Source organism: Plectropomus leopardus, chromosome 20 (assembly GCF_008729295.1).
Source record: "Plectropomus leopardus isolate mb chromosome 20, YSFRI_Pleo_2.0, whole genome shotgun sequence".
NCBI lineage: Eukaryota > Metazoa > Chordata > Actinopteri > Perciformes > Serranidae > Plectropomus > Plectropomus leopardus.
This window is the reverse complement of record NC_056482.1, coordinates 26,743,577-26,763,897: the sequence shown is the minus strand read 5'-3', so window position 1 is coordinate 26,763,897 and position 20,321 is coordinate 26,743,577. Positions and strand designations below refer to the sequence as shown.

The following is a 20,321-nucleotide window of genomic DNA, read 5'->3' as shown; positions in this document are numbered from 1 at the left end:
TGCCTTCTTAACAAGTTTTTTAGAAAACAAATCAAACCAATTTGCTCTGGTTTCAAAGGGTTAAATACAGCTTTTGCAGCTTTTTTGCATAAACGTGGCTAAAAAACGTTAGCCTCTGTTAACCCCTTCAGCAGCTGACGTCTCTGTTTTCTTATTCCTGCAGGCCTACTTTCGTCAGGGGGTTGCCCTGCAGTACCTGGGTCGTCATGCCGACGCCCTGGCAGCGTTCGCCTCCGGCCTCGCCCAGGACCCCAAGAGTCTCCAGCTGCTGGTCGGCATGGTGGAGGCTGCCATGAAGTCGCCCCTCAGAGGTACGGCCGAGTTCACATGCAGTCCGACTTCTTTTCCGCGTCTCGTCTCTCTGCACAACAACATCAGGCAGATTCATTTCTCCGAATATTCTCCCCGTAACCTTGCGTCTGAGAGTCTTAGGAGCGGAGAGTGAGATGTAATGCGCCGGGGAAACTGTCAAGTTACCACTTTCCTTTGTTGTGTCGGGTATAAAAAAGTAGCCCTTGATGATTCAGATCTCAGAGAAATGGATGCACGTTCGACGTGACAAAGAGGCAGAAAAGAGACGCCTGAAGAAAAGATGTAGGAATAAATAAAACAAGCGAGTCAGCTGAAATAGAAAGAGAAACGTGTAGGAGTTGAAATTGAAAACAGCGAGTTCGTGGAGGAGTCTCAGGGAGATCGGACTCTGAAGAATCCACTGCTGCGTGAATCCTGAGGGCACCTGTGTCCACAGCCAGGTGAAGACGGGACGATGTTTGGTGTCTGAGACGGACACATTCATACGTTCATCCGCAGAGACAGAGTGCAGGTGCACCGTCCATGAGACAGCGCTTCATTGGAGTCCTCAGGGACAAGTTACTGCAGGTGTTTCTGTGGGAAAACCTACGAGGTGGAAGTATTCGCAGTGACAGACCGTAGTCTGTCTGTCCTACTACTACTGCTAATACTACTTCTGTTACTACTACAACTACTGCTACTGTCACAACTATACCAACAACTACTACTACTTCTTCTTCTTCTTCTGCTGCTACTACTACTGCTACGACTACAACTACTGTTACTACTACTACTACTACTACTACTACAACTACTACTTCTGCCAGGCAACTACTATTACTTCTGTTACTACTACTACCCCTGCTGCTACTACTACTACTGCTACATCTATGACTACTGCTACTGCTACGACGATAACAACTACTACTACTTCTTCTGCTACTACTACAACTAGTATTTCTACTGCTACTACTACTACTGCTACTGCTCTACAACTACAACCAGTGTTACTACTGCCACTACTACTACTTGACGCTGTTTCCATACTTTCCGCCATTTCTGCTGCCCCGAAACGTCACGCAAACGTCACAACTTGGCAGCTCGGGTTAATTTCCTAATTTCCGACTAGCAATTACAACTTTGCAGGGCCGTTTATGTGCTTAAGTAACTAATATGAGCAGTTTCACGTAGCAACTATTTTCCTTCTTCTGAACTTCACCCGCCAACTGTATCAATGCGCAGAAGAAAGTGTTCGTATTCAAGAAGACCACCACCGTGGAGTTTGCATGTATTTTACATTATTCTCTCATTGTTTGGGACATCAGGATCAAGGTTAAGTTTTTAGTCAGGGATGTTGTTACAGCTTCTTTAAATGCAGACGGCACGTTTCCTAGAAAAAAAGAGGTATCGATAACAGCGGGCAGATGGGGTCCTAATATCAGGAGTTATTAATGAGTTTGGTTCGGGTCAAAGAGTCAGGACGTTAGTTTACCAGCAGCAGCAGCTCTGATTCACCCAGGACTTAATGTTTGCTATTTGTTATACATACTTAAAACGCAGAAGTGCTCATAAACATACAAATATTCAAATTCAAATTAGATGTATTTCCATATTCCAGAATCTTCTGAGCATGCTTATGGTAAGGAGCAGAGTGCAGCGAAGGGTTAGCTTTGTTTATTAGCTTGGATTTGCTCCTCGTGGAGCTCACGATGAAATATTTACAAGGTAGATTCTCGTGTGTCATTGATCTATCCACCCCACAGTTCACAGTCTACTTTAATGTGCAGGTCTCTGCAGCATGAGGAGATGAAGCAAGAGCGCATACAATCAAGAATGGTTTGCAGGCGAGTGTTGGCACAGGATTATGTTTTTGCCCTTCAGCTGTATCAGAATGAGAGCAAGGCTTCTTGGGAATAGCCTTCTGCTTGGCAGGCTGCAGCTTCAGTGTCTGTGCACGTGGAATTTTGCATCTGCTCGCACGCTGGAGAGCAGATCTAGTTTGAGTATTCACAATATTTCCCTTTGAGGTAGAGCAATGCAGATGTATTGAGCACAGGGCCGGCGGTAACTGACCAAATGAGCTGCTCTCTTTGTTGAAGTGAAGCATTTACAAACAGCATCGAGGACTTTGCTCTCGGTGTTTGATCACAGTATGTTGTGATCAGCTGTAACTGTGAAACTAAACTTACAGCCTGTAGCCAAATGTGGCCCCGATAGAGAGTCGGGTGGCCCCCCAACCATTCTCTAATTCACAGTTTGCATGCTGGGAATTGTTTTTGTACTTTTTAGAATACATAAGGTGCCAGGGTGCATAAAACAGCACCAAAATATAGCTTGTTTATCCAAAAACGTGCCAGTGGAGGATCCTCTGCACCCTCTAACTGAGCCCTTAATGTCCTAAAAATCTAGAAATGTCCTAAAATCCTATAAATGTACTACATTTTAGAAATGTCCTGAAATCCTAGAAACATCCTGAAATCTAGACGCATCCTAAAATGCGAGAAATGTGTTAAATTCCTAGATGTGCAATAAAGCCAGAAAGGTGCTAAAATCCTAGAAACATTGTCAAATCTTAGAAACATACTAAAATACTAGAAATGTCGTAAAATCTGTGAAATGTTGTAAAACCTTGGTAATGTCCTTAAATCATAGAAATGTCCTAAAATCCTAGAAACATGTTAAATTCCTTGATATGTAATGAAGTCCTAGGAAGATGCTAAAATCCTAAAAACATCTTAAAATCCTAGAAATGTTGTTAAGTCCAAGAAAAAATTCTAGAAAAATTGTGAAATCCAAAAATGTTGTAAACATATTTCAATTCCTAGATATGTCATAAAGTCCTGGAAAGGTGCTAAGATCCTTGAAACATTGTAAAGTCTTAGAAATGTCCTAAAATCCTAGAAAAATCGTAAAATCCGACAAATGTTCTAAAATCCTAGAAATGTCCTAACATCCTGGAAATGTATTAAATTCCTAGACATGTAATAGAAAGGTGCTAAAATCATTGTAAAATCCTCAAAATGTCCTAAAATCCTAGAAATGGTCTAAATTCCTAGGTACTGTATGTCCTAAAATCTTCATGCTCAACCATAGAAACATCGTGAAATCTTAGAAATGTCCCAAAATCCTAGAAACATCGTAAAATCCGACAAATGTCCTAAAATCGTGGCAAGTATTAAATCCCTAGACATGAAATGAATTCCTAGAAAGGTGCTAAAATCATAGAAACTTTGTAAAATCTTAGAAATGTCCTTAAATCCTAGAAATGTCCTGAGATCGCAGAAACATGTACGGGGCCGCTGTGAGTGGCCCCTGGCCTCCTGTCATTTTGCACATGTGGCCCTGCGGCAAAGCAGGTTGAGTATCTGTGATCTATCGCATAAAGTGTTTTTCTTCGGCCTGAACTACAAAGCTTCAGTGTGCAGATCTGACGCTCGGTGGGAGGTTGTTCTGCTGTCCAGAGGCTGCAACCTCCAAAACTCCATCTCCCGAAAGCTTCAAAGCGAGCGAGCCTCGGAGCTACGACGGCGAGTATCAAGTGTTACCAGGAGTCGTCATGCTCGAGTAAGCAGGAGGAAGGGCAACATGTTGGACCGTGGAGAAGTCCGATATTCAGGGAGTGCAGGAAGGGAGCTGCAGCATTAACAGCACGGAGGACGGGGCGTCCTCTGGGTCGTCTGTCCCCTGTTGGGGGCCGCTGATGTCTTCTTTACGGGCTGATGTGCTGTCGGGCATCAGCCAGCAAAGCTGCTAAAAAACAGAGGGAGTCCTTCCAGTTCTTACTGGGGGATGTTTACCGAGTCTGCATCAAGTTAGCGTGAGAGTCCAAACATTTAACATCACTACAGTTTTTCAGTTTGGCGAATTCACCAAGACTGAGACCAGCTGCAGTTCATTTCATTTGCATAAAGGGAGGTTAAATACGACCTCATGGCGGGCTGTTTTGTCACGTGTTGTGCATGTTTTGGAAAGTATGGAGGCCCATTTCTGCCCAAAAAACCTGATCCTGTTTTCTTAATTTTTTTAATTTTCTCTTAAGTTTAAGATACTGTGTAATTGGTTTGGGTAAGTTTCTCATTGTATTGATTTAAAATCTTAAAATAATGATTTAATATCTCTAATACATATAGACATACATAAATACATAAGAAAACTTCTAAAAAAAAATATGAGTTAATATCTTAAGTTAATTAGTCATTTAAAAACAATGAAGTATTTCAGAAAAATTAGAAACTTTCTAAAAAAGAAAAGATATAATGACTTAACATATCTTGAAAACAAATGAGCAGCTTTCTCAAAAAAACGTGTTAGTATCTCAAAATATGACTTAGTTTCTCAAAATAATCACTATCACAAAATAATGACTTAGTACCTGAAAATGCTGAGTTATTTAAAAAACGTTAACTTAAAATACTGGGTTTTTTGACCTCACTATGTTTTTAGATTAATTAATTAAACACTAAAATTTAATATATTACATGCAAAGTAGATTTATTTTTGGTATCTTTGCTGCTGACAGTCTGGGATATGTCAGTGTGTGAGTGTAGCTGCTGACTACATTGACTGTGACAGGTCACCTAGTGGAAATAGCATGTATTTCCTCCATATGCCAAATATGGTCAAAATGACCTCATCAGGTGGGAAATAGTCAAAATGACAAATTCAGAGTCAAAAGCCCAGAATGACACCCAGAAATAATACAAGTCCTGTTTTTCTGCTCTGATGGCTGTGGGATCAAAAATGTCAGTTTGAATGGGTTTCAATGGAGCATTTTTGGACCTGAACAGTCTGAATGTAACTATTTAGTTTCCACAGTGTATTTTAGACTTATTGTAGGAGCTGAGCTGCAAATTCACTGATTACACTCAGATACACAATCTGGACTACATTTAGGACACATGCACCAACACACACACACAATTATCAAAAAAATGAGGAATGAAAAGTGTAAAATGCACCAAACAGTCTCTGATGGTTAAATTACTTAACTGTTGATGATACGTGTCGATACAGACCCTCAGCTTTATATATATCATGTACTCCATCCAGTTGCAGTTATTCTTTCTCATTTCTGACTTGCATTACAAATTTGTTCCTATTCTTTATATTTATTAATAAAACATTAACACTGTAAAACTAGTTTTTATTTGAGGCTCGACAGTTGAACCTGCGAGCCTCGAGAGCCGCTCAGTGTTACACAAACAGAGGAGCTGCAGCAGTGCGCTGACAGGACTGCAGTGTAGTGAGGTCTGGAGCAGCAGCGGTTGTGTGTAACGGACATAAAACTACTGCCAATAATGAACACAGATTCAATCAATCTGCTGTTGTTTCTGTGCAGCAGAACTTCATTATCGGCACACTTGTTTTCAGTTTCACTCCGTCACGATGCTGCTGACAGAGACACAGCTTTTCCAAAAATATCAAAATATCCACTGCTGCATGAGACAGCCTTTAATAATACAAACCACAGTCCAAAAGCTCAGTTTGATGTCTCCAGGCGGCGTTCACTCGCATTTCACACTCTTGTTCGGCGGCTGTCTTCTGAGAGTTTCACAACAATCTCAGTGTTTGTCAAAAACGACGATGCTGCAGACGCTCTCCGTCCTCACGCAAACCGAGCACTTTATCAGTTATCTGAATCTTGTCGTCACATTTCATTTCAGTAGAAAATTTGATCATAAAAAGGCTTGCTCAAAAGTAATTTTTTCCCATGACAAGTAGAAAATTTGTGCCGTGAAGAAACAGTTTCACTTTCATCCAAAAAATAAAGAAATCATGCAGTCATTTTTATCACGTTATTAAACAATTCATCAAGGGAAATGCACGTTTTATGGCTGGAGACTGCTGCAGAGCTACCTGCTAATATAACTACTGTATTTCCACTATTAACCCTTTGAAATCTGGATCGGGGTGTATTGGATTCAGATACTTTTCACAATATTTAAATCTCTGAACCATAAACAGCGGCATAGATCGACTTTGCAGGAAATGTCTCACAAACTGCAAAAAACAAATAGATTTATTTTTTTATTTAAAAAAAGCTATTTAAAAGCTAGGGAAGAATGTCTATTCAAATATATTCACAATTATCATCATGTTTTTAAAATTATGTTACAGAATTATTAATGCATCTAAAGCATTTTTTCATGTTATTCCTTGGCTTTTTTTTAAATTCTTTTTTACTATCCTTGTTTTATTTCGTTTAATTTGTAGGTGCTTTTCTTGTTTAATTGGAATTTTTTTAACTTGACATTTTTGTCAATTTTCAGGTAATTTTCTTTTTTTTTTGTTTTGTTATGTTTTTTTTTAGTAATTTTATGCTGTCGTACGTAATTGCTTCTTAAAATGCTCATCACCTTACATTTGAATGATTTAAAAGAAATCGAGCCAGTTTGTTTAGGTTTCAGAGAGTTAAATGCCAATACTCCGCTCATTTATGAGGCTGCACGAGCCAACAAATACTTCACAATAAAAGCCTTGTGTCTGAATGGTTCCTGCTGACAAAAAAAGTTGTCAGAGGGCTTTTATTTTGAAAACAAAGCTGGAAAGGTTGAGTAAAACATATATTTGTTATTTGTTCATGTCTGAGACAGAAATTGAAACTGCAGTGAATAGCGGTATGAAGTCAATATTATTATTTTTATTACTGTTATTTTTGCTGAAAACACATGAAAACACATCATTTAAAGTAAAAAACCCAGACCTCCTCTCAGCAGCGTCTTTGTGCCCCCCCAGACTCCCTTGAGCCGACCTACCAGCAGCTGCAGAAGATGAAGCTGGACAAGAGCCCGTTCGTGGTCGTGTCCGTCATCGGCCAGGAGCTGCTGACCCACGGTTTCCACGGCGCCTCCGTCGTGGTGCTGGAGGCCGGGCTGAAGATCGGCACGTGCTCCCTAAAGCTGCGTGGGTCCGTCTTCTCGGCTCTGAGCTCGGCCTACTGGTCTCTGGGTAACACGGAGAAGAGCATGGCGTACATGCAGCAGGACCTGGAGGTGACCAAGACTTTAGGTAAGAGCGGAGAGCGACGGAGTCCAGTGTGAGCGCACGGTGAAGACAAAGAACGTCACGTGCTCTCTGTTTCATCCACAGGTGATCAGTCGGGCGAATGCCGAGCTCACGGGAACCTCGGCTCCGCGCTCTTCTCCAAAGGCAGCTACAGAGAAGCACTGGCCAATCACAGGAACCAGCTGGTGCTCGCCATGAAGCTGAAGGACAGAGAGGTACGTGAAAAAAGAGTGTTCTCATGTTTATTCATGTGATAACACATGTTGAATCGATTTGCCGTCAGTCTCAGTTTAAGCTCATCACACTTTACTCAGGTATGCTGTTGGCTTGATCAGTTTTTGCTTCTGAGGTCACCAAAACCTGCAGAATCATAGTTTTCCTTTCCTCACATGCAGCTCACAACGGGAGATCGTCCGTATCACGCGTTCTCACTTAAAGCCTCAGGAGATAACTTTTAAATATTTAATTCTGAATTTAATGTTGATTGCACGATGTAATGGCTTTAGGACAATGAAACAAACTGCATTAAAATCGGTTACTATGCAGTTCTTCCTGCCTCTGAGTGCTGAAGCATCGATTTACAGCACAAAAAGAAATGCATCAACCGTTGTGCAACAAAAGCTGGAGGAAAACTTTGTTTTCCTAGATCCAGAGCTAGTGAGTAATTTTGCAGTGAACGGGTGATTTTGCGTTTGTCATTATTGTCCACAGTAGCAGCGGACTGATTTGTATGCTGATATGTGTGTGACATGTTACTGTAGGGAATATGAAACGAGCGTCACATTATATGAGCAGTTATTCTGATTTACGCCATGACTGTTGGCCATGTAATATGAAAAGCTGCCACATTGCTAAAATCATGCAACCATCTTGCATAAAAGCGTTATTTCTCAAAGAAATTGAATGGAGGTGATGCACAATGAATGAGTCCATAGTAACGGACAAAATCACGTCTTCTTTTATGTTAAAACTAGTAAAATAAAACTAAAATAACCACAAAATTTCCTCTTCAGTGAACTTGTTTTTCTTCTCTCCGTCACGTGTTGATGGTGTCGTTCAGTGTCGATCGCCGTGGATAGTTGCAAAGCTCTGAGGAAAACAAAAAGCGGATCTACCAGTCTTTGTGACAACGGCGTCAACAATAATCCAGTTTGGAGATGATAGGCGTGGATACAATTAAAAAACTGAAAACAAGTCGTGTTCCACTTTAAGAAATGCTCTTTTTGGTTTAGGCGAAGGGCGGCGCCTGGGTGAAGCGTGCCGGAGGCAGGAAATGACAAATATTTCACTGCGGTCACATAGCTGGTGTGTAATTTAGTCATGAATAACAAATAATAATCACTCTGCCACCTGAGCTACAGGGAGCCTCTTAATCTGCGTTTGTCTTCGTGTTTAAGGAACAAAAACCAGCAGAAAGAATCAGAAGTTTACGTGTGCAGTGCTGATACAGTTTAATTTGTTGTTTATAACAGTATCTTGGCTACCTGACATGTTTTATTGAAGAGCCGTAGCTGTTCATCTTCAGTCTATATGATATGACAGCGTCAGCAGTTTATCCGAGACTGTAAATCTCCAGAGATTATCTCAGATTACATCACACACCAGTCCGAAAACAAACTTCTCTCTGCACAGTTTGAACATCTCTCTCTGCTCTCTCATGTTTTCTGGAAAGCACTTTTTTTTATTTTCTTCTTGTTTTTCGCCTCGGGCCGCAGCTGAACTCAGCGTCTTTCTGCTCAAACACTTTGGACAGTTGTGAGAAGAAGAGTTAATTAGGTCGCTGTTACAGATTAGACTTTGGCCTCTTTATGTCTCCAAACGCAAAGTGAGGCTGTCAGGTTGTTTGTGTGTGTGTTTACCTTTGTTTAACTACTGCCGTGTGTGTGTGTGCGTGTGTGTGTGCGTGTGTGTGTGTGTGTGTGTGTGTGTGTGTGTGTGAAAGTCATTTTTCAGGATTTAATCGTTTATTTTTGATCTCATGATTCTGTGGCCGTGCAGCGCTCAGTGGAATATTTTAATGTCTCTTTATTATTGAAGGAGAAATATAAACAACCTCACGTGTCCATGTGCGTTGATCAATAATGACGTTGGCTTTTCTTCGATCTCGTGTGCCAGCAGAGTTTTCGTTTCTGCACAAATATCTGTGAGTGCTGTGTGCGAGAGCGTGCTGTCAGTCAGATTAACGGCTTATTTTTTATTATTTATTTTATCTATTGCGTGTTTTTGCTTGCTTTATTGCAACTTTTGCTTTTGTTTGTTAATTAGTTTTAATCAACACCGAGCAAAATAATTTTCTAATTTTTCTGTGAGGTTTGATCAAGATTAATCGCATGGATAAAATCTTATCTTTTGTAACAGTAAATGCACTTTTGCATCGTAATATCAATATAATATTGTATGTTAGACTGAATTTTTGCATTTTCTGCAAACTGTTTAATGCTCTTTAATGACCCCAAGTCTTTTATTATTATTATTTATTTTATTAAAACTTCACTGCAAAAAAGAAATTAGGAGACATTTACGTTTCCTATACTTTTATTACAAACAAACGTGTCATAATAAAATAAAATAAAATAAAATAAATAAATAACAAAATAATAATAATAAAATCAAACATTAAATAAAATTTTAAAAACAGAATAAAATATACCCACAAAAATACAAAAAAGTAAGAAAAATTAAATAATAGAAGAAAAAACAAAGCAAAAATAAAGAGAAAGAAGACGCACCCATTTTTTCGTTTCCTGCATAAACAGATATGACAGAGATATCAAACCTCTCATCAGACTCATCAGAAAAATGAATACGTTTGTTATGCAAATTACTATTGAACTTTGAATGATGACTAAAAAGATAAAAACAGCAAAGTTGTGCTCGTGATTAAGTTTTACATGAAGAACACCCTGAAGTTTCCTCCTCTCTCCTCCGGGCCCTTTTTATTTCCTCAGCTCTTCCCAGAAATATAAACTGACTCAATATCTTTTGATTAATATTTTTATTACAGTATCTAAACTAACTGGAAAGGTGGGCTGATTATTATTATTATTTATCTTCTAGCTGTAAACTCAATAAGATGTTTGTAATGTTGAGCTTTATTATAACTCTGCCACGTTCACTGTAATGTTGTTAAAGGCTCCAGTGGACCCTCACACACAAAGCAGCTCGATATTACACCCACACACACACTCTGACACACACACACACACACACACACACAAGAGCACTTAATAGCGTGTGATTGCATGGTGGATGTGTAGAGGCGGATTGAGCAGCTGTCAGTAAGACGAATGAGGGTTTGAGTGAGTTCGTTTTAATGGAAGCAGCGAGCGACAAACAGGAGTGCGGCGCGTCTGCTCGTGTTTCTGAGCAGCTCCCGTCACATTAATCCGGCACGTCTCGTCCTGTCATGAAGCTCGGTGTCCAAACACTGTCTCCGTCGGAGCTGCTGTGTCCATCGTGTTGTTGACAGACAGATTATCGAGCGTCTCCTCCACAGGTGCACAGCCTGAGGCCTCTGAAACACGGTCATCAACACAAATCCATATCTCCCACTGTGGGTTTGCTCTGCCGCCGCACACGTGTGTTTATCCCAGTGTTTCCAGACGGCGTGCTTCCAAACAAAGACGCCGCCTGCAGAGAGCTGATGCATAACCTGCAGGCGTGGACACACATTAAAAAAGGCAACAGCTTTATGATATAGATAATATAATGCAGCCTAATACGAATGCTTTCCATCAATCTTAACTCATCAATCAATCGTTGAAGTCTGATAATCATTTCTCTATTTCACGTTATTGCAAAACAAATTTCTTTACATTTTGGACAAAATAAGACATTTGAAGACATCAATTCAGCTACTAACATATAGTGAAGGATATTTTTTTATTTTTTTTATTGTTGGTCTTTATATTATAAACAGCAAACTGATTAAACAAAGAAAGAATCAACAGATGAGTCATTTATGAAAATAATTGGTAGTTTCTTCACTATTTATAAAATAAATACGATAAACACTTCTGGGACGTTCAGGTTGTGTCAAAGATTATTAGTCCCTGGTTGTTTTTGCAGCTCACTCGACCAAATAAAATGTAGCCGCCGTACATTTCTGCAAAACACGAATACATTATTATTACGTTTCGTACGTATCATATCTGTGTTTCTAAAGTGATGTAGTCATGAGCTGACTCACTGAACACTGACGACTGAGAAGCAACTTGGCAAGAAATTGATTAAAGGTGACAAAAAAATTATGAAAAAAAATGAAAAGAAATAAAAGAAAAAGAAAAAAAATAATCTAATAAAATTATATTATATATATTAATTAAAAGAGAACTACATATATATGTATTATTATTATATATTTATGATTATGTTACAGAAATATTATTAATGTAATTAATATATTATTTTAGCACCTTTTTTCAGGTCATTTCCTTTCTTTTTGCTCATTTACTGAAAGTTTTCTAACTTTTACTAATGCTAATTGTTGCTCAAGTTGCTCATTGCCTTCCTCTTATGTTCTTGTAAGAAAAAAGGGGCCAGTTTGCTCAGGTTTCAAAGGGTTAATGATGCATTCATTTGATTATGATGCAGGAAATCAGGAGTTTCTGGATTCATAATTATGAACCAGAATGCCAAAATGACAGAAACTTGTGCGAAACACTTATAAAAATCTATAATGAGCTCATAATGCTAAATTTTGGAGTGAAACTTCCTCCTCTTCCTCCGCAGCCTCCCCTCTTTTTGTCTCTCTGTCCCCTCTCACCTCTGCATGCAGCGACTCAGACTTTCGGTCTCTCGGAGTCAAACCGGTTACCTCAGATCTGTCATTTCCACCTGACGCAGCAGGAGAACTCATTTCTCCCTTTATCCCATGCTGAGGGTGAAAAGCTCATATTTTTTGGGGGGCGATTGAGCTTCGCTTTTCTAAACCGCCTGCCTCTCAGCCGGCCGATTTATCGAGCGCAGCAGCAGGCGCGGGATGCAGAGCCGCTGTCTCCTCTTTATTTAGATTTACAGATCTTTTCCTTTTCCCTTCCCACTCACACGGATTCTCTGTTTACCCACGCAGACCTCCCTAATGAGATTTTCTGCAACATTACATAAAAATAAAATATGACAGGTTGCATGTGTGATGTTTTTCCGCGTAAAATGATGACGTTTGTCAGTTTTTTTTTTTCTATATATCTAAACACACAGTGTGTAGAGGCTCTCGGGCCCAGACACAACATGATTGGATTTTTTTGTGTGTTTTCTGGTGCCGGGGAAACATTGTGTCCTTGAGGGAAATCAAACACTTGTGTGGCCGGTGGACTGTACACACAGAGGCCTCCCCGTCATTTATTAAATCTCCCTTTCCCGCCTCGGAGATGTGTCGACTGGATTTTATGTGTTTACACTCATCACTTTGCTGGGAATTGGGGTTTCAGCGGGTGTGTGCTGTCGTCTTCTCACACGCAGAGAAACACGTGAACAGACGTGAAAAGAGCAGTTTGTCCTGATGTTAATTAGAAGGTGAATTTCACTAAAGGTCAGTTTGGCTGTCTTCAGATTTTAGCATTCATTAAGGCTCTGATTTACAGGGACGCGGTGCTGCTGCGTGTCTGAAGGATTCGTTTTTTCACAGATTACAATAAAATATGTTAAAATCAGACTTTCCAGTGTATTATTAGGTTTCTTGTGGTGAAAAGTAGCTTAGTGCATTCAGTGCTTAAAGTGATGGTTCACCCAAAAAAGAAAATTCAGTCATCATTTCTTCACCCTCATGCAGATGGAAATTCAGGTGAAGTTTTAAAATCCACAAAATTTGCTGGAGTGTCACGGGGAAAAGGCGTTAACCTCCCAAACAACTAAAGCAAACAGTGACCAGGATTTTAAAAAATATAAAATTAAACCACTAAATGTCTCCATACTGCTCAACTGAAGTAATCCAAGTGTCCTGAAGCCCCAACGTGCTAAGTTGTTTTGAAAAACGTCACTGGCCTCATGTTTTTAGCCTTGTTGTAGCCTGTAGCTCCATTTTCAGGTAATTTTGTTGTGTTTTTTTACTAATTTCTTGCTGATTTTTTGTGTAATTTTTCTTTCATTGCTCATTGTCTTCTTCCCATGTTTTGACAGAAATCAGGCCAAAGGTTTCAAAGTTAAAAGACATAAATAACCACTATATCTTCCATTTAAAAAAAGAAAAAAGCCGACAATATTCAAGCAGAAATAGAGTTTTTTGCTTATTATTTAAGGAATACCTCCGCTGACGAACACACTGGTCTGACTCAGGTTAGAGTGCGTTTGGGATATAAATGAGTAACGAACATGCTAATAACTCCTCTTTAATAATTCATAGCTCCTTCTCCTCCTCTCTCGCACGTTCTTTAAACTTGCAAACATTTCATTATAGTCTCCGGCTCACTCTTTGCTGTCCCTCGCCGTGTGCTTTCAAAGGTCAAAGTCATATTTAAAATGGCGTGTGTGTAGTGTGTGTGTGTGTGTGTGTGTGTGTGTGTGTGTGTGTGTGTGTGTGTGTGTGAGACTGCTGTTTGTGTCCACAGAGACTCTAACTTCATTACTGTCACTGGGATTGTATCAAAGAGATCTGATTTACCTCCTCAGGACAGAGTCTGTTAATGATTTCATCGCGCTGTGTGTTCAACAGATTCTCTCTAACATGTTTCATGTGTTTGTGTCCTTGGGAAAACTCATTTCTCATGTAAAAAATCAGATACTTATATTTACTTCCTAAAAACTCTACCAGCTGTGGAAAGTGGCAAAGTAGGCTTACGTTATATTATTTTTTAAATTACAAAATGTTATTTTATTTTAATTTATTTTATTTTTTAGGCAATTGTCCAGCAACTTTTTATTGATTTTTCCTAACTGTTTTGCCATTTTTTGTTAAGTCGCTCTTTCCCCTGTTACTTTTTATAATATTATTTTTAAAATTACAGAAAAAAAATATATTGATTTTGTTTTTTATTTTATTTTATTATATTTATTTTATTTTATTGTTTGTTTTTTTTCCAGACAATTTTTCAGTTTTTACTGATTTTTTCTATTTTACTGATTTTTTTGCTAATAATAATTATTATTATTATTATATAGATATTTTTTTAATTATGATTGCATTCATGTGTTTATCACATTAATGTTGCAGCTGGTAAAGTTGAGCTAATTTTGAATACTTTATATACTTCTGAGTACCTATAATTGTACATTTATGTATCCATTTCATCTATTTTTACTTGGTAATATTTAATTCTATCTTACACACGACGTAAATAATAATAACAATAATAATAATAATAATAATAATAATAATAATAATAATAATAATAATAATAATAATAATAATATCGTTATTATATTAATAATAATATTATTATTTTATCGTTATTATATTAATAACGATAATAATGTTTTTGATTATTAGTAATATAATATGTGTCTGAATGTATCAGTTGAGGCTCATCGCTGCAGCACTCAGTGATGAATGAAGGACGTGTCAGCTCAGATTATGGCGTCTCTCTTTTCTCTCGTTCTCTTTGTTAATTTGAAACAGACCTCCTCAGACCTGATGAATATTTCCCATGACTCCTCTGATCAATACCAATAACCTTAAGATTAGTTAGCAGACGAGTGGGAAGGTTTCAAATTACTAAAGCGCGAGCAGCGACCCTTTCTCATTTCTTTAATCAGAGAAACAGACGAGTGTGTACAACTGACACAATGTGTGTGTGTGTGTGTGTGTGTGTGTGTGTGTGTGTGTGAGTTCACGGCCTTGTTTTCACAAAGACAGCAGTGGTGTGAACTTTGCTGCTGAAACACTGGTGGTTATTTGCGTGGTGTTATGTGTGAAGAGGTGTCTGTAATTAGCAGGAGGAGCGCTGCCTGAAATCATTAGAGAGCTCAAAGTGCTCTGAAAGTGTCCTCGTGCTCTGAAAGTGTCCTCGTGCTCTGAAAGTGTCCTCGTGTGCCGAGGACGCTCACAGCTGCAGAGACTAACAGGAAGTGAAAGATTCGTTCTCGCTCCTGAAGCCTCCAATAACGTTTTCATTTGTAGTTTGAGGAGGTGACGTCCTCCTTTTACCTTCTCTCTGAACAATGTCCTCTAACTGTCCTGCAGTGGTGGAGGACGTATTTAGGTCAGAGACACTCTGACTGGAGGCCACTTTTGCAAAATGACAGAAGGCCAGGGGCCAGGGCCAAGATTTTAGGATGTTTCTAAAATTTTAGGTCTTTTCTCAGGTTTAAGGACATTTATGGGATTTTAAGATGTTTCTCAATTTTAGGACATTTCAAGGATTTTAGGACATTTCTCAGATTTTAGGAAGTTTCTCGGATTTTAAGGATGCTTATTGGATTTAAGGACATTTCTGGAATTATATGACATTTCGAGCTCTCAGACTATTGATGTATTAAACACTTGGTGCCAAAACACCTTCGTTCCCAAGAACATCTACACTGAAAACATTAGATTTGAGGGGACAAAAAAACTCGACATGTCTCAGACTTTAACTGAGACAAGAGACGCTCTAAATCCTGATTCTCTCCTCAGTGTTTTTCAGTTTAATGACACATCGGGTCTTTCTTTTTCGCAGTTTTGTGCATCATTTCTCTCAGTTAAACTAATAAAAAATCTCTGAATTAACAAAGGAAACGCTGAGATTTGGGAACACATTGACTTCACTGCACTGAGGGCCGACAGCACAACGAACACGTGCAGTCAGACGGTCAGACGAGCTGTAAACAAGCCAACACTTGATCCAGATTATCTAACTCACTGATTCCTAACACTCTGAAAAAAGATAAGATTCATCCGCATGTTCGAACTGAGGAGAACAATAAATACACAAATGGGATTAAACTGTGAAGCTGACTGCACAGGACAGTCCTCAGGTGTGACTCCTTCACACCACATTCACCGAGCTGAAAACAGCAGACAGAAGAGTCTGAAAGCGACGGATACAAACGTGCAGTCAGCACGACTCTGAGTTTAACATCAACGAAAAGCACGAAAAAAAACAACCTTTAACACCTGGATCTCCACCACTTTTCTTGCTCAGATGCTTTTCACAAGTATTTAAACCTTTGAAACATAAAATAAATGAAAATAAAAAATCTCTGCAGGTTGTAATAAACTGGACTTGTTGCAAAAACAGTGATGAGTTATTATGTTTTAATATGTTAAAGTCAAAGCTTCTGCTTGCTTTTGTGTCTGAACATAGTTTGTGTTTACTGGGACTGTGTGACTGGTTTAGTCGCTCTCTTTACTGGGCACTCAGCAGTGTGTGTGTGTGTGTGTGTGTGTGTGTTTTCAGGCGGCGTCGGACGCTCTCAGCAGCCTGGGCCACGTGTACACAGCTATCGGTGACTACCCCAACGCGCTGGCCAGCCACAAACAGTGCGTGCTGTTGGCGAGACAAACGCAGTGCCAGCTCTCCGAGGCGCGCCAGCTGGGCAACATGGGCGCCGTGTACACAGCGCTGGGAGACTTCCCCAACGCCGTTCAGTGCCACGAGCAGCACTTGGACATCGCGAAGGTACAGAAGCACGTCTCATGATGTGTCGTTTCTGATGGAGGAGGAAAACTTTGTGACTGCTAAACTTTTCTGGCGATTCGGATTCGCCCAGTGAGATCGTAAAGGATCATTCTGGTGTTTTTTTATTGTCAACAAAAACAAAAACTCCAAAACCAACAGTAAATATATCCACTAACAAGTATTACTGTGTATCAGAGCCTGAAATATCCTCTTCCTCTGTGCCACAGAGCTCCACTGTTGTCCAAAAACTGTTAACTGTTGCACTGGGTGACATGTTTTTGTCATCACCATTAACACACACACACACACACACACACACACACACACACACACACACACACACTGTGGTTCATTTTGCCTCAGTCCCACACACACTCTTCTGCTGACACACCAGAGCAACAAACACTTTTATATCACACACACTCGTATCACTTTGTGCACTTTTAAAAATCAAGCTTTAAAAATTATTAATTAATATTATTTTTTACTTTCATTGAGTTCGTTTTTTAACCAGCGTCATTCCTAATCACAAGAATCAAATATTTATTTATTTTCAGAATTTTAACCCTTTAAATGCCAGGTTTTTGTCATGATGCCACTATGTTTTTAGACATAAAAATAGCTATTTATTATTTTCAATGTACTTAAAAAAAATAATAATATTAAATTATTTTCGGTACATTTCACAATTAAGTAGATTTTTTAAAATTTTATCACAGCCTGGGATTCAATGATTAGAAGCAACACTGATTTATTTATTATTATTTTTTGTGCAGTGTCAAAATCAAGAATTTTCTCCATTTTTGGATTTTTCTTTCACTGTGAAAGGCCTGCCACAAAAACAAAAGCTATCTTTACAAAATTACCCTAAAACAGGATGAATAACTGTTACACAGATGATCAATTTGGGGATGAAGTTTTCCTTTTACTGTATGAGATCATAAACTACAGAAAAGCGCACAGTTCTTCACTTTAGGGTAACACATTTAAAGAGAGTTTTGAGGTTTTTTATGACAACAGTGCTGAAAGACTAAACAAAAAAAAAAACAGAATTCAGCTGCGATGTGAAAAAGCAGCCAAATATTCACAGGGACGATGTTTCATAAACAGGCTAAAAATGGATATCCTGTGTACTTATTGAATATAAAGACACCAGCTGCATCCAGTAATTGAGTTTAGGATTATTATGGAGAGAGGCGTAATTTGTATTTCAAGACTAAGATAAATTCAAACAGGAGGAGATCAGTTACTGGATGTTGTGTTTATTTTAACGCATCATTTGCTGAATGTAGTATTTTATAACAAAGTTACTGCACATTTCCCCAAAGAACATGGTGTGTATTCAGGACTGTAGTCGTGAAATATTCTCTGCAAATGTTGCACAAACAAACAGACAATAATGTGTGCACATTTCACTTTTTATGGTACGTTTTTTTTGGATGAAGTGTAAAATTGCAAAGCGGCCAGCCCCTGCAGCCAGCATCACGCCTCTGTGCAGCTCGCTCTCCCCTCACATACAAATTGACCATCTGTTGACAGTTCGATTTGTACCAGAATTAAGTCAAATCTTCAGACTACTGAGAGTTTATGAAGTTATTTTTTTTACAGTTTAGTGTTTCAGCTTGTAACGTGAAACAACTTCTCTCTGTGAGGAGCCGTGAGGGTCCTTCTTTATCATTCAAAACAGAAAATATATTTTTGTTTGTATTTCTATAGAGTTAAAATGCATCATTTTGATTTTGAGTTTGTTTTTAACTCTTTGAAACACTTATCAACGTCACTTTTTTGTGCTTCATTCAAACAGCTTTCAGAAATATCTAAGTCTTTGAACCTGGAGCAAAATGGTTTGATTTCTTTTGAAAATATAGGGAAAAAAGGAAAAGATCAACTTTGCGAAAAACTTCCTGCATTTTGCAGGACATTAGTAGATCTAGATTTTTTTTTTGAAGGCAAGAGAAAAGTGTCCAGTAAATTATAATTACCATAAATATATTTTTATAATTATGGTACATTCTTATTATCATTTTTTTTTAAAAAAGTATTTCAGGTCATTTTCTTGTTGTTGTTGTTTTTTTTTTTTACTTTGCTTTTTTCTTTTTTTCTGATGTTTTTTAACACCTTTTTTACTAATTTCACACAAATTTTGGGGTAATTTCTTATTGCTCATAACCATTTTTCCCAAAGCATTTGAATCATACCACTTTGTTCAGGTTATAAAGGGTTAATGCAATGATGCAAGTGACATTGTTTTAAAAACAAAATCTTTATTCGGTCTTTAATTTAAGTCATGTATGCCTACTGATAATGAAACAGAGAATATTGTTACTAATACCTAATATTTGCTGACTTGGGACACTCAGAAAATGTAAAATTGCCTCTGACGTAATTTCTAAATGTGTGTTTTTGCAGACTTTGGAGAACCGGCGTGAGGAGGCGCGGGCGTACAGCAACCTGGGCAGCGCCTACCACTCTCAGCGGGACTTCGACAAGGCCATCTCGTACCACACACGGGTGCTGGAGTTAGCTCAGGAGCTGACCGACAGAGCCATCGAGATGAGGGCGTACGCTGGTCTGGGACACGCCGCCCGCTGCATGCAGGTTGGTTTTTAACAGTATTTTGTAAGTATTTTGATATTCTGTGAATAATAAACGTGAGTAACGTTTTTTCTGTGCGATCCTCAGGACCTGGACAGAGCTCGGCAGCACCATCAGCACCAGTTAGAAATCGCCCAGGAGCTGCAGGACAGAGCGGCTCAGGGTCGAGCGTCGTCCAACCTCGGTGAGTTTATCCAGCCGCACATGTTACACGTGTTCGCTTCCAGAAATCAGGAGAAAATTAGAAAATATGGTGAGGAGAAGTGAGCATAATCAAGCTGCACCGTCACCCCCAGAGGATAAACAGATGAGGAAGGTGTCAGATTCTTCTTTGTATTGTGGAAAAGAAAAAACATCACAAAAAACAAGGTGTGCATGTTCTGAATAAAAGAAGAAAAGAGTCTACAACAACAACTCTGGCTTTAAATTACTGCTTCATATTCAGTTCAATAGTCGATCTGACGGCGCTCTGTGTGCTTTCAAACATTTAACAGAAATGCAGAGCGATGCCTTAAAATAACCACAAACACAGCCACTATAATGAACGCCACAAGATACCTGTTTTTGCACAAAAAGTTTATTATGGATGATATATGAACTATTTTCCTAAAAAAGGATGGAAATAAGTAGTTTTGCAGCAGAATTTTGCTGGTAAAAACTTGAAGTGTTGGGATTAAAAAATCCTATTTAATGCCCTTTTTCAGACTCAGTTTGATTTTTTTAGTAAAATCACTGAAAAAACAACAACAAAGAGGCAAAACTGTAGATAAGAAAACAGAGGGGTTGATGGAAATATTGTTATATTAACCCTTTTTAACCTGTATTGATATAATTTTCTTTTGATGCAGTTCAGAAGTTTTTAAATCTTTGAAACTGAGCAAAATTGGTGTGACTTCT

At 38.7% G+C, this 20,321-nt stretch overlaps 1 protein-coding gene across 1 annotated transcript in view; it reads left to right on the top strand.

Moving 5' to 3' along the window:
* The window catches only part of LOC121959889 (tetratricopeptide repeat protein 28-like), a 121,945-nt gene that overhangs the window by 65,352 nt on the left and 36,272 nt on the right, over positions 1-20,321 (top strand). The window contains exons 3-8 of the mRNA XM_042509420.1: positions 164-311; positions 7,027-7,299; positions 7,381-7,511; positions 16,608-16,829; positions 19,239-19,427; positions 19,512-19,608. Of these exons, the coding sequence (XP_042365354.1) occupies positions 164-311; positions 7,027-7,299; positions 7,381-7,511; positions 16,608-16,829; positions 19,239-19,427; positions 19,512-19,608 (1,060 nt within the window). The remainder of the gene's footprint in view (positions 1-163; positions 312-7,026; positions 7,300-7,380; positions 7,512-16,607; positions 16,830-19,238; positions 19,428-19,511; positions 19,609-20,321) is intronic.